This window comes from Onychostoma macrolepis, chromosome 07 (assembly GCF_012432095.1).
Source record: "Onychostoma macrolepis isolate SWU-2019 chromosome 07, ASM1243209v1, whole genome shotgun sequence".
NCBI lineage: Eukaryota > Metazoa > Chordata > Actinopteri > Cypriniformes > Cyprinidae > Onychostoma > Onychostoma macrolepis.
In genome coordinates this window covers 24,595,233-24,610,491 of record NC_081161.1, presented here as the reverse complement: position 1 = coordinate 24,610,491, position 15,259 = coordinate 24,595,233, and the positions used below count along the sequence as shown (strand labels likewise).

Below are 15,259 nucleotides of genomic sequence, written 5' to 3'. Positions count from 1 at the left end.
GTAATTACAGGCTGTTCCATAACTTAGTTACATGGTAAGTAGATTTTATTTCATGTTAAGTACAACAGCTACTACTAAGTACTTAATTAGGTAATTACTCTGTATTATGACACCTTAAAATAAAGTGTTACCCCTAAGTATTTTTGTCCATACAGTGGAAGTCAATGGTCAACTCAAAATATCTTCTTTTATGTTCCACAAAAGGAAGTCAGGTTTGGAACAAAATGAGCGTGAGCAAGGGAATTCTGAATTTTTAAGTGAACTATCTCTTTAAGTTAATATCCGCTCTGTGATGTTCACTTAAAAACCACTGAGACTAGATGGAATCACTGAGTTGAACTCGAGTATTGGACAGATTTTTTTATTTTTTTTTTAAAACCAGTTTTATGAACCGGATCTGCTGGTTTAATAGAAAAAATACACATTTCCATTTAGAACAACTTGAGGAAGATTAAATGATGACAGACTTGTGCACTATGCCTTTAATCTGTGCCACTGTCTCTTGACCCCGCTGTCTGTTAAGGACTCTCACTTAAGAGAAGCATCTCTTGTAGGGAATCCTATTTTTCTTTCTCTCTCTGAGAGGTGCATCAGGTAGAGCTAAGCCAGAAAGCAAACCCGAGCAGGTCTTGGTTGTTTCAGAAGAAGCTTTCAGCATTCAAACAGCGCTCCACTATTCTCCCCTCAGCTTTGTGCGGTTGAGTATTGAAAATTTGCCATTGCCGCAGTCAGTTTTCTTCAAGTCTGTCTTTTGTTCCAGTGGCTGAGCTCAGGTGCACAGAACAGACCTCTCTCACTCTCTCTCCCTCTTCATCTCTCTGTGCTTCTCATTTTCCTGCTCAGCACTGACTGGATATCAAACCTGCCAATTTGCATATGAAATTGGGTGGAAAGCAAAATTAGTAGAGGCGCGTTGAGTAAAAGCAGTTACACACACATGTACACACAAACATGTTTGTCCCTTTCGCTGGCTGTTCTGTTTACAAAGTTCCACTGCACCGAAAGACTCAGCGGAGTGTTTGAATTAGCGACTCGTTCAGAGCTTTGTTGCGTGATGAATATTACTGCTGTTCATTAGCATGAGTAATTAGGTCAATAGGATCACGTGGTCTCGTTCATGAACGCTGTGTAAAGGTAAAGCATTTGAACATGGCACTTTCAGAGGAATGTTGAGACAAGAGGTATGATTGTTCTCTCATGTATGTGTATAAATCCTCCGAGCTGTGCTCATTGTCTTTCATCCAATCATGAGTAGGCATACAAAGCTTGATTCTACTTAAAAGACACTATGTGACTTGCCTATTGTGAGAGAGGATCCGGTTGGAGAGCTTTAAGCAAATTATCTTATAACCGATTACATGACCTACAGACAATTGCTAAAAACTCATTCTGAAGTGGCAGTCAGACACCATGGCAGATTGGTGATTATGCTCTTAAAGCGCCATCGGCCATCACATTCTGCCCCGTGTTGTTTTACCGGCCTCTGTAGCCTCTTCCAGCCCTGCCAGCCTGCCGTACTCCTCTGGGACAGCCGCAGGATGTTGTTTGATGGCTTTTATCCACAGACCACAAAGGGGGCTCTGTGCTAAACTCTGCGAGTTATTGCTTTAAGAGGGAAGTTTTACAGAGAGGAGATTCTTTCCTTTTTTCCCCTAGAGTCTTTGTTTTGGGATGGATAACTTGTTCCACAGAGATCCCTTTGAGATTCTCTCTGTTTGGCAGTCCCCTTGAGGATCCCAGCTTGTTTTTTTTGTTTTTTTGTGCTGGTAGCAGGTAGTGAACTTGCCTCCCGTTAGAGACGCTTCATTGCGCAGTTGGTTGAACAACAGCGCCACTTAAAGGTAGTTAACGGAACTGCTTCTTACAATAAACTTCAGTTTGTTTGGTAAATTCTCTTAAAAACTCTGGGTCATTTTTTTTTGACTAAATGATTGACTTTGGTTTTGCCTTTATGTTTCCCCTTGTGTCTTAGTGTAATATAATGGAAGTGACACTTTACCAAAACTAGTTTTGTAATGCAATGTACAAAAGATACCACATAGTTAATGACAAAATTTCTATGTATTGTAAAAATGTAAGCATTATATATATATATATATATATATATATATATATGGAGGAAATGCACCTTAAATGTTGCACAAAAAATATTTTATATTGCGCATATAAAAATAAAATATTGCACATTCTTTTACTGAAATATAAAATGCTTATTATAAAATATTTCATTGATGCTGTATTTTATATTAAATTGTGCATATAAAAATAAAATAAAATATTCTTTAATAATAGATTTCACAAATAGTTAAATGTGTAAACTAATGAACATACATCTTGACATGCAGTCACTGAAGACATTGTGTTTTTTAGGTGATCTTGGTGAGCTCCAGCATCAATGAACGTGACCAGATGCTCTTCATCAGCACAGATGAGGGTTCATCCTTCCAACGGCAGCCAGTCTCCTTCACTGTGGATACACTCCTCTTCCATCCATCTGAGGAAGACAAACTTCTGGCTTACAGCAAGGAGGCAAGGTCAGTGATGAAAGTGTTGGCCAACACAGATTAATGCAGTTGAGTAAATGAGTATTAATAACACCAATTGAAGTCAGTGTTTTTTTGGCAGCTCCAAACCGGTTGCTCACAAGACCCATAATGTGTCTTAATTCCAGCTGCGTGTTTGTAGCTGTTCTTGTCAGGCTCAACTGCCTGAATTAGTCTTTGTAGCTTTTTCAGTATTAATGATTTAGGTCTCGGCTGAACGCCTTGACCAACTGTTCTCAACACATTTCTCACCCAGCTTTGTTTATGGCTCTGCTTTTTGCTCTCCAGCATATTGGCATCCTCATTATTAGAGTTATGAGCAGCACTGTTTGGCCTTCAGGCCATGGTTGTCTCTCGCTAAAGAGCATGTTTACATTGTTAACGGCTGGGTGAGCAACGAGGCAAGATCTGTGTGTGTGTCTGTGTGTGCGCATGTGTGTTTATGTGTGGTTGATGAATTGCTAAAACCCCTAGACACTGCTTGCAACACGCTGCATTTATCATCTCTGCGTTTAAATGGAAAAGACAATGAAAAGTGTGTATTTGTCTGTGTGTATTGTTATGGTGCAGTTTGGTGGGTATTTTCCATGCAAGTGGTGATCAATATAATCTCATTATAGGGATGATCAATTGGGGACAGATGCGCACACACACACACACACACACACACAAAGACACAAATACAGACACACTCAACATATGTGATTTTAATTGGTATATATGGACAGCTTTTCACAACCTAATCGTTATACAGTATGCAACGAATCACTCATCTAATTCTTATGATCATGAGAAGTTGCAAAGTGTGCTTTAATCTAATCCAGCCTAAAAATCGATGTTATGACCAGCGCTTCAAGCATCCAGTCACAGTAAATAGTGATTTATTCATCTTTCTTTGTTTTTCAGCTGTATATCTCCACTGATCTGGGTCACAAATGGACTCTGCTACAGGAGCGTGTTACTAAAGACAGAGTTTTCTGGTGATTTTTTTCTAAATTCATCCTACAATACTTAAAGTAATCTCATGTTGTTTCAAATCTGTATGACTTTCTTCTGAGGAAAATATTTAGTAGAATGTTTGAGCTGCTGTCTTCCATACTGTGAGGATGAGGGGCTGTAAAGGTCCTTGCGCACTGAGTCCGAAATTTTCACATGCGTTTTTCCATTTTTTCGTATTTGTCATCCTTTCCTATCAAAAATGCATGCTACAGATGCGAAAATGCAGAAAATCGAACCTGATCCGATTTTTTTTTATGACGGAGGAAAGTTTCGGAGGCAATGTGTAAACGTGATTGACACAACATGAGGTCGTATTTATTTTTTAACATGCGAAAATGTTGGACGAACATTTCAGACTCAGTGTGCAATGGCCTTAAAGCTTCACAAAAACATTTCAAAGGTGAAATGAAATATGATTGCAAACATACTAAAATATGAGCTGTTATTCACTTAAAATGTTGATTGACGACCATGGTCACCATTTACTTTCGTTGGAAAACAGCTTTGACATTCTGCTAAAAATAACTTATTTTGTAGGCTATTCCACTGAAGAAAGTAAGTCTGGGTGTCAGTACTGGTTTGTTTTACTTTACATTGCCCTCTGAGACTTTCTTTTTAATCTTTTTTCCCTCTCTGTTCCCTCTTTCTCTTCTTCCACCTTCTTAGTGGAATTCAACTCCTTTTATTTTCCATTGCTTCGCTCCCTGGTTATGGTTCACTGCTATCACAGCTGGGATTGAAATCCTGTACAGAAGTGATTTATTTCTCCACCCCAACCAGTCTTTCTGTCTGACCCTCTCTTTCTCTTTTTTGATCTCTCTTTCCTGATCTTTTGCTCTCTTCTGCTTGCGTGCCATCCTCCCAGCGCACTTTACCAGATTCACAACACACAATATACGATTCTGTATAGTTTGTCTGTGGTTGATTGTGATAAAAGATGAAAAAGTCAGCTCCCCATCAGCATCTGCCATAATAAACCCCATCCAGCACATGTTTTATTTGGCTGGAGGTTTTACAATGACACTGTAAATCTGAAGCTGTTTTTACTCTATTCCTCAGCAGCAGGGGGTTTGATAAGGGTCATACCCCTTCCCTCTCTACTGTCTCCAAACCTCTTTAAAACATCTCAGAGAATTGCCTCAGAAGACGCGACAGAATCAGTTCATAGTGAGGGTTGTGGCTCTCTCGTCCTCCCCGTCTGCTGCCTAGCTCATAAAACAAAAGAAGGGGAAGTCTGGGAGGAGAGAGCATAAATCAGCATGGCTTTAATGGACAGGGATGCTGTCTGAGAGGGTGGTCCGTACCGTGTGGTCAGGAGAGGAGTCTTGAGCTCATTGCAACTTATTATGTGATGTTGAGACATGACGGTCAAGTAATCTGCTGTAAATCAATGTAGAGCAAGATTATATAGCCATTAAGCTGCAGTAAATATTTTCATGTCATAAAGCATTGATTTAGAAATATCACAGGCATTTAGAACAGTTATCTCCAGCTGAAATGCTGAAAAGCACACTGTCAGACATAGACATTAAAACGCATGTTTTTTCCCCCCAAACTAGTTAAGCGCAAACCTCGCCCAGCAGCCGATTCTAAAGATTTCATTGATCTTGTCAATCAAAGTCCTGATTGCCCACACAGAGCTGAAACAAAGACGAACCCCCAAGCTAAACCCAAACCATTAGCAGGACATCCTAACAGATCGGATGCATCAGTGTAATTGGTTACACTTTATATTAGGTGGCCTTAACTACTATGTACTTGTGTCAAAAAATAAGTACAATGTACTTATTGTGTTCATATTGTATCGCAAAACACTTTTGCTGCTATTGTAGTGGGATACGGCTAAGGTTAGGGTCAGGTTTGGTGGTGTGGGTAGGTTTAAGGGTGGGTAAGGGATGGGTCAACAGTGTAATTATAAATGTAATTACAGAAATTAATTACAGATTTAATTACATGTATGTATTTTTAAAATATAAGTACTATATATAAACATGTATGTACACAGTAAGTGCATTGTATCAATGCTTAATGTAAATGCAAGTACATAATAATTAAGGTCCCCTAATATAAAGTTTGAACTCTTCGTGACAGCTGAATGAGTGATTGAGTTGACCAATAAAAACTGCTGTGGAAGGAATTTGGAACTTAACTGGTTTGGGGGAAAATCATGCAAAACAACGCACACATTCTTAAAAGGCCCAGTTAATTTCTTGCTTGTTAAAATGCTTGTAAAATAATGTAGGTTTTGTGCAGGTTTACTGAGCTAGAACTTCACTGAGCAGTCTAGTAACCTCCAAACAAGTGTTTAACACAACTAGACAAAAGAGAGCGAGCTGTCTGCATTCCTTGAAACCAAGGACTTTCTATGTGTCTGTATGGTTGTGAAGGTACTGCTAAGGGGATGTTTTAAAGGGATAGTTACCCCAAAAATGACATCAATTCTGTCATTATTTACCCACAATTATTTCACTTTTTTCTTCTGTGGAACAGAAAATGTGAAATTCTGAAAAGTGTCACTGTTTTGTGTGTGATTACAAGCGTTCACGCTTCAAAGCTTTCCATTTTTTGTTAAATCAAGTCATTGGAACAGCATGAAGGTGAGCAGATGCAGAAAGAATTGCAATTTTGGAGTGAACTATCCCTTTAAGATGTCCTTCTGTGTGTGAGTCGGTCTTGTTTGATCCTCTCAATGTGTTACTAACTGTATGCTTTGTTTAAGGGCCGTGACGGGGGTGGATGTGGATCCTGATTTGGTTCATATGGAGATTCAAGACATCGGTGGTGGTAAGGGAGCTCATGTGTTTATAGAACAGTGCGTTTCAATTCAATTTTACATACCGTATCAAACCACTGCGAACAAGGGTAGATGGGATGTTTTAGGGCTTCAGTTTTGCCTCATTCAAACAAACCTCTTTCAGAGAAATTCCTCCTGGCTGAGCTGTTTTGTAAGGCTTGTGTATTTGTGTGTGTGAAAGAGACCAGGCGTACAGATGCAAACTGTTGCACAGAGCTCTATCACACTCAAGCCAGTGAAGGTTAAACGCCGCCTGACAGTCACACTGCAACCTACAAACACATACACTCAACCCCTAAGAGAGGTGAGAGTTGTGTCTAACTAGTATAAAAAAATCACACTGGACACATAAATCTAGCCCTTCTTCTGATAAATGAACTTTCAGTTGTGGTTTTACTCTTTATCTGTTGGGCTTGTGTCACACTGACAGATGCAGACCTCAAGTGTTTTTTCTTCAGCTCAGTGGCTCCTTCAACCTCCCATAGGATGTGCTGTATGTGTGTGTGTGTGTGTGCACGTCTGACCTTGTGTGACAGAAGACAGAAGCAAAGCGCTCAGCCATTCTAATTGCTTTTTAATGAATTTCTCTGCTGTACTGCTTTGATTAACCATTCGTCCTCTTCAGTGAAGTAGTCTGCCCGTTTGTTTGCCTAAAATTAATAACAAAAAATAAAACCACAGAGAATGAGAGGAAACAACATTATGAGAATAGCAATTAAGTTCCCCACTTTGATATGTAACCTTTGGCCATGATTTTTGGAGTATGCATTCTCCTCTAATTTTTTCATCATTTTCCAATTGGCTGTCATTTTTCATGCACGTTTGGAGAATTGATGAATGTGTGTGTGTTTTGTAGATGTTGCTGAGCCAGCTATTGTGTGATATTCTAAACAGAAAGGCCATTGCGACAGGACACCTCGGCACTGTTTTCCCATAATTAATTTCCTGCCATTCTGGAGCAAAGCAATGTGCCCAGTGAGGATCAGCTTCAGCTAATTTTGTTAAGAGCTCCATGTTTTGTTTTTTTTTTTGCTGATATCTTTCACTCCATTCACCTTCGGAATGGCTTCCAAACACTCACTTACAAAAGCTGTATGATCAGACATAGAAATGAAATTCCTTTCAAATTTTTAAAAGTCAAATTGTTACCTTCACTTTTCCTCTAACCCTTTTTGTGTGTGTTTTTCTGTCTTTCACCAGGATATCTTTACGTGACATGTCTCATACAAAATTGCTCTGATAAAATGGTGACAGCACAGTTCTTGGGGAAGATTGACCACAATTCCCTCTCAGTGCAAGATGAATACATATTTGTGAAGGTAAAATAATGTCTTACATATCTTTACATATGATGTATGTACATATTTATTCAGACAGATCCATTCAGACATCGGAGAGTTTAGCAAATTATCACCTTATATATTATATACACATTATCACAATATACACTAACATCAATAATTCAAGGTCAGTTAGATTTTTCACATGTAAAGGCTGATGACGTCTCTCATCTCCAAAGCAAATACTGCCACGGCTATATTAGTATTTTAGAAGCTGGGATATTTTCAGGCTTTTATTTTGCTTTTGAGGAAAATTTCTCACATTAGTGTACTGAAGTGAACAATAGGCCCAATTAAGATGCAATGCAAGAATTGATACGTTTGTTTACACATTGTTTGTCAGGATATACATATATATACATATATAAAGTTTTGTCTATATTGTGGGCATACAGCTTAATTTTGGTAACATTTAACAATAATTTTGGTCTCACATTACTTATTTTGAACTACAGTATTGCTTTTCCCTTATCTCCCTTTTTTAATTTTATTCTTTTTTTCCTGATCTTTTATAATTAGCCAATGACTCAAGGACATTTGCTCGTTCTGTATTAATTTCTCTCACTCCCCCCCACTCCCCATCTCCCTCACCTGCTTTTTTTTTTTGAAGGGATTGCAGCTGTTGAAAAGAAATTTAGATATGCCCTTGAGAAACAAGACTACAGTGTGTGAAACGTTTGTGTTCGGTCAGAGTCATGCTGTTTCAGACTGGACACAATTTATGTGAACCATAGAGACCAACAGACAGAGCTTTTGATTCAGTGCTAGTAGAGACTGAATCTGTTGGGATAATAGTAGCTATATAAAATCGACATTGTGAATTGAGATGGCAAAGGATGAATAGGAAAGTGAGAGTGGTTTGTCTCAAAATTGCTGACAGTGAAGACATGACCCCATCATTGGGATAGTGAAATAAAAACACACTGTCTTTCTTTCTTTTTTTCTTTTTAGGTAACTACAGGAAATCGAACCAAGTATTACGTCTCATATCGAAGGAATGAATTTGTTCAGATGAGATTCCCTAAATATGCCCTTCCAAAGGTATGGTCCTCAGAAATGTAGCTGTAAAATGATCAATATTACTCTGAAATCACTTTTGGGTGCAACTTTGGGTTGTAGTCTTTACAAAAACAATATTTTTGTATGTTTAAAATATTTTGTAGTGTACAAAAAACTTTTTGTGCTAATCATACTGCAATGCAAACTGATATTTAATATCAAAATTGTGTTTCCATATTTTGTGTAAAATATTGTTTTAACTTTCTGCTATTTAATCTTATTCAATCACAACACCATAAATTAAACAATATCACACATATCAAGACATACAGCATATCTGTTTTTTTTAATTAAAACCAACAACACAATTACAAGAGAGTTAATATTAAGTAACTTTGAGTAATATTTTTAGACACAGTACTGCCAGTATATTGTTGCTGCACAAAAGAATATAGTTAAAAAGTAAAAGCAGAATTAATGTAGCAGTGGTGTTTCGTCCTTGAATAAATGTTTTTGAACAAATTGGTTAAGTAAATGATTCAATCACTGAATCATGAAGACAGTGTTTTGTTTCATTTCTGAATGAATCACTGAGTTTCAACAAATTGGTTAAATGAATGATTCAGTGACTCACTTATAAAGACAGATACTTGTTGCCACCTACTGGTGTTTTGATGTAACCTGCAGTAATAGTCACTGAAAAATACCCACCACTAATGCACAGACTGTCAGCGTGTCCAAAACTGGCAAACAGAGTGGAAAAAAAACAGTGAAACTGGTGTATAAATGTTAAATATCCAAAGATTAATTTTGCTGCTTTTTACTGAGATTTACTGTAGCAGCATCATGTGCATGTTTAGTTTTGTGTTTGAAGTTGCTGCTGTTTTTGTCATGAACTATATACTAAATGTGAGTTACTGTTTGAAGGTGGTTATTGTTCTTTTATCATCTGCAGCTGTTGTGGATTTCACTTTAAAGCCAGAGACTGACTATGACGTATTGCAACAATATGTATGAACTGAAGAGCACAGTTGGTGTCTAGCATTGAAACGCTACACCATTACAACCCAGATGTGGGTTTAACCTACTGAGGAGCCGTGATGTATGGCAGTAATATGCCGGCGAAAGAAGACAGCTGGCTAAGGGTTACAGCTGATGACTGACCAGGCTGTCTGTGGCTCTAACCCAAGGGAGTGCTTCAGTAAAATGCTGGCTGACTGTAATTGAATAACATTGATTGGAGTGGAGGCCAGAGGGGCCTGCTTCATGTATATTTCAACTCAGAGAGAGAGGCAGGGAAAGGAGAGAGGCTGTAGGGCAGCTGCTGTCAATGGCATTTGTAACTATGCCAACCACTGATTCACTGTGACAGAGTGAAAGAGAGAGAGAGAAAAGTGTAAGAGAAGAGTACTACTAAGAAAGATGCCCCAGATTACCAGGCATTCGCCTTAATGGCAAAGGATAAAAGCTTTGATTTAATTACTGTAGAAGTTGAACATGCCATATATTCATTCACTCAGTGCCTTCAAGTGCATATGCAAGGATTTTTGTGACAATTTAGAACGGATATATTTATCATTTCCCTTCGTGGTGTCATTTTGTGGGTTAAAGCATTATTGGTGTTTTTCCCCTCTCTAGACCCTCTTTGCTCTGCTCTTTTAGTTGCTTGTCGCTTGACTGAGCAGATAGGTCAAATTTTAGACACCCGGTTCAAGAACCCAGAAGAGAGCAGGAGTGTGTGAGAGGGATGGGGTTGGCTGATGTTGTGCCCATATTTTCCACAGTGAATAATTGAAAACCTTTTGAAAAATGCAAAACCCAATTCCAGTATGCAGTCTCAGATCTCTCCTGAAGTTCCTTTCTTTACGTTATGGATTAATGATGGTCCATGGCTCCAGAGGGATGAATTGTTTGTTGTAACACACCTAGGGCACTAAATGGCTAAGTGCCATTTCTTGCTTGATTTTTTTTTCCCTTTCAGCCTTCGTCTTTCCGATTTTAATGCTCTTCTCAACTGATTTTTATTTGTTTATTGTTTTAGAAATTTGCATGAAGTAAAGCTTGCTATATCTGAAGAACTAAAGATGAAGAAAATGAATAAGCTGTTTTTTTATTTAACGGGGTTGTTAGTTCACCCAAAAATGAATATTGTATCATCATTTACTCACCCTTGTAGCAAATCAGCTAGGGAAATGGGAAATGTATATAAATAATTGCAATTAATTATGATTAATAACAATTATTTATATCAGCTGAGAGTAATAACTGTAGCAGAATGAAATTGCCATCAGTTGATCTGTTCATTCAACTGAACATTCAGTGTAAGTTCATATCAACTCTAAAAAAGGATATTTCCATGGCCACAGAAAATACTTTCCTATTAATGCATTAGAGCATATAGCAAGGGTCAAAATCATAAAGGGACATTCATTTGCAAGGCAGAACCAGAAACTCATGTAATTTGTGCACATAACTTTTATTAACTAAGCGCTACCCCCACATAACTAATCTAAACAAACAAATGAATAAACATACACTCACGCATACATACGAAGGTTAGCTAAAGAGGATGAATGAAGTCCATCAGCGCCATTTATAACGGGGTCTATAGCTTATTCTAAACCTCTGTTTCGTTTAGTTAATGTACGATACTTGCATTGTCCTGGTCGTTGAACGAGTGTCCGGATGCAGTCACGGATGAAAGTTCTGATGGTTTGAAGGTTTGGTGGTGTTGGAGTTCTTCAAGTTCTTCTGGGTTTGAAGGGTTATGAACTCCAAAACATGTTTTTCTGGGTCGGTGGTGATTGGGAGTTTTTTCCCAGGTAGAAAGTGAAAAAGAGCTAAGAAAGAGATCTGCTGAGATCCGAGGATCTTTGGTTGAATGGAAAGTCAAGGCCGCAAGGCCTGGCGCAAAAACTTAAGGGTCGCTGAGGAGCTCAAATCCTCCTCATCCTCTTAGGATCTAAAAGAACCGCAGACTGCTGGCGGGTCACTGATGTGAGAGCTTTATCTGCTATAGAGGTCACTCCTTTCGGGTGTCAAAGAGCCAATGGTGTATTGAACTTTTGGAGGGAAGGTTTACGACTCTTTGTCTCCAAGCATGGTAATTTGCATATGTAACTGGATCAGAAGTTGATATACAAACTAGTAAAAGTTCTTAGAACACTAATGCAGTATGTTGCATAGGTATCAACATATCTGTTCTTTTAAAGAAGTGTGCCAGTCTGTGTTTCAGGATGGAATCAGCCCATCTTAAATGAACAAATAACATTATCATGTCAAATTTCAGTAGACACATTTCAATTAAGTTGATCTCCAATCATTAGGTGCACTTGAGAAACGATGCCATTCTGGAAAATGTAACTTTGTGAGGCATCTGTAATTTTGCAAGCCTGCTTTAAATGTTTCAGCTTATATAAATGTTGGTATTGCAGTCCAATTGCAATCGTCCCTGAACCACACACAATCACTTAAAAAGGCCCAGTGTTCTTTTACTTGAAGCAGACTGAATAGAAACAATACTATTGATTTTGGCCAATTAAGACCTGTTTCTCCGCTTCAAGAATGAAACCGCATGACCAGAATTCAAATGCACCACATTGGAGCTCAATGAATCCACCAGAAACAGAGAAAAAGCAAACATTCTGCTGGTGTGTTAATATGCCATTTCATTTCTTTCTTTCTTGTTTTCTGTACAGATTTCCTGTCTTTTCATCCATCCATTCGTACTGTTACCTATCCCATCCTTCTTAGACACTCAGTCAGCCTGCTGATAATGCACTCAGGGACTGTGGCTGTAGGCAGAGACACAATGTCCTGCAGCTGTGTCATGGCTGATAGGGGTCCTGTGCCTGCTGTCAGAGACAGATGGATAGTGCTGTCTTAAGTTCTGATAGTGCTGTTATCAGGATTGGGGACCTGAGTGTCCTGTCACACAGTATGATAGACAAAGACAGGACCTATCCAGCCAGTCTTAAAAAGAAAACGCAAGTGCTTCGCTTATAGCTTCCAGTTCTAATCCTCTTACTCTGTTGTTCTTGTTGCTGTTTGTGTGCTGATTTAGATGATCTTATAATCCACGTTTAAAACTTCCACTCTCTCCAGGGGAACTGTCAGCAGCTGTGTTTCACAGCGATGACTTCACTGTCTTGTGTAAGCCTTGGTGGGAAGATGACCTCATCGTTAAAATTTTAATGCACAACTAACTAAAAGATGATGAGCTGTTCATATTTGACCTCAAATCAACAGCCAAGAATTACATTGCAGTTCTAGACAAGAGACGTATTCAGTACCATCTCCAAATCTGATCGAAAAATTAAATAGCAAACGTGGAAGCAATCAGTCAGCTATTATGATTTGTGATTGCTTGTCTCCAGATGTCATCATGAACCTCCTGACAACTAAGGTTGGTAAAAGGGTAAATTCAATTTGAAATAATGTCCGTAAAGCCATATACACATTTACACTCCCCTCTATATAAGAGCTTCTCTGAAATTAAATATTTGCATTCATTTCATCAGAATAGTCTAAGCCTTCTGGGGAAATTGGTACTTTTCAGAAGTGTTTGTGTGTGGATATAGAAAGATATTTTAGGAAGGAAGAGAACATAGGGATGAAACAGGATTAGAAGTCTCTATAACAGTGAGCTGGAGTTTTTCATGAAGTTTTTTAAAACTTTCTTTGAGACAAGACTTTCCGAGTTGGGTCATTGATCATAATAAGCTGGAATTGTGAATGTTGATGGTACCATTTTGTTTGCATGCATTTTGTGTTTTGATGAAAAATAGTGATACATCTTGCCAGAAAACAACTCATTTAGGCGGGTTACGAGGAGACAGACCAGACCACATTTTCCGTCATGCTCTGTGGCACCACAAGAATTATAAAATAGACAGATGCAGCATCAGTTATACAACTAATGTGGATCATTATGTTGCATTAGAAAAGCCTCCTGTCTTTTTGGGAAGTGAAAAAGACAGAAAAATACAAAATTGTCTGGCTATTTAATTCTAACAAAAAAAAAAAATCTGTTTAATTCTGACCAAAATCATTTGAATGCACATCATGTCATAATAATTGACTTTAATGAAGCCGATATGAGACATACACTAGTATTTACACTGAATATGTAGTATGGATATATTACTCAGAAAGCCTCTTTATCATTCTTTATATAGAAGCTGCATGTACTGTAAAGATATGTTGATCCATATGCACATGCACACACACAAGTAGTTACAGATGCTTCTTTAAGTGTGTTGCTTTATCCTTATCTTCCCTATGCCATCCTATAATTCTCAGAGTAAACAGGTGTTGTGTAACTGACCTCTCACAGAGGGGGTCCAGTGCCTCTAAACTGCTGTTAGTGGGACATAAGTGAGAAATAGCCTTAGAATTTGGTCTCTGAAGCACATTAAAGCTACACAGCGCTTCAGGGACTTTGCTAGCTCTTCACTTAAGTTCTTATGAATGAATTCAGCTGGGGGCTTGAGCTTGTACCCTTCATCTTTGTGCCTAAATTAACGCGACCCACTTTCACTTTATCGGGAAGAACAACATGGTGACAAACTCCCCCGTCCTGACCCAGTCATTGCCACAGCGCCCGGCTGTAAGCTACCAAAACTGAGAAGCTTAATGTTTATTCTGTATTTTAAGGCAAACCAGAAGAGCTAATTATAGGATGGATTCATTAATTGTTCATGCTTTCATTTCATCTAAATCTGTCCCTACACAGTTCATGTTCCAACTCAGTTCTTCACAGCAGCTCAAAATAAACTTTTCATTTCAAAGCAACTAAATATAATCACCATGGATTTATGTGCAGCTCTTTTCTGTGGTTGTTTTATGTAAGCACAAGTGAAAGCGTTCAGCTTTTCTATCTCTCTTCACACAAAGACGCAAGCCTGAACGAATCATGATGTTAATTATTCGTACCTGCTGAGAAAACTGAAACTGTCATTTGCATTGAACCTATTTCACTTTTATCTTTACATGAGGTTCTAATCTTCTTGTGTGGTATCTTTCTGCTTCTCTGTTTTTGTCTTTCTGTGCAGGATGTGCAAATTGTGAGTACAGACGAGAAGCAGGTATTCCTGGCTCTGCAGGAGTGGTATCAAACAGATACATACAACCTCTACCAGTCAGATCCACAAGGAGTCTTTTACTCCATTGTGTTGGAGAACGTCCGCAGCACCAAGCAGCCTGAAGAGAATGTCCTCATCGACATCCTAGAGGTCAGCATTTCTCCCCACACAGTACCTGTGTAAAACAAGGCAGTGTGGGCTTCACATCCTACCCTTCTGCATAATGAACTAAACGTAGTTCAGCTGTTGTAAAGTTTACATTGTTAGAGACCTTTACCTATAACATTTAAAAAAACGCACATAAAAATGAAGTGTGACTGCTTGAGATCCAGTAATTCTGCTTTCACGCATTTATTATTTATTCCCAGCAGCATGCTTAAATAAATGAGTGATTCTAGAAAGCTGATGTTCCTGTGCTACTGAAACAAGTTTGATCTAATACATTGGATAGTTTCGTAGAGAGTTGTGACTTTGCCATAATTTGACTTGCTAGTAATATTT

General features: G+C 38.4%; 1 protein-coding gene across 3 annotated transcripts in view; it reads left to right on the top strand.

Moving 5' to 3' along the window:
* The window catches only part of sorcs2 (sortilin-related VPS10 domain containing receptor 2), a 161,241-nt gene that overhangs the window by 126,157 nt on the left and 19,825 nt on the right, over positions 1–15,259 (top strand). For 2 of the 3 annotated variants that reach the window (XM_058782171.1, XM_058782169.1), the window contains exons 1-5: positions 3,454–3,523; positions 6,262–6,326; positions 7,537–7,655; positions 8,628–8,717; positions 14,729–14,908. In XM_058782171.1, the coding sequence (XP_058638154.1) occupies positions 6,302–6,326; positions 7,537–7,655; positions 8,628–8,717; positions 14,729–14,908 (414 nt within the window). In that variant the 5' untranslated portion in view covers positions 3,454–3,523; positions 6,262–6,301. Of the gene's footprint in view, positions 1–2,370; positions 2,539–3,449; positions 3,524–6,261; positions 6,327–7,536; positions 7,656–8,627; positions 8,718–14,728; positions 14,909–15,259 lie in introns of those variants that run through there. The other variant, XM_058782172.1, reaches the window with a different exon arrangement.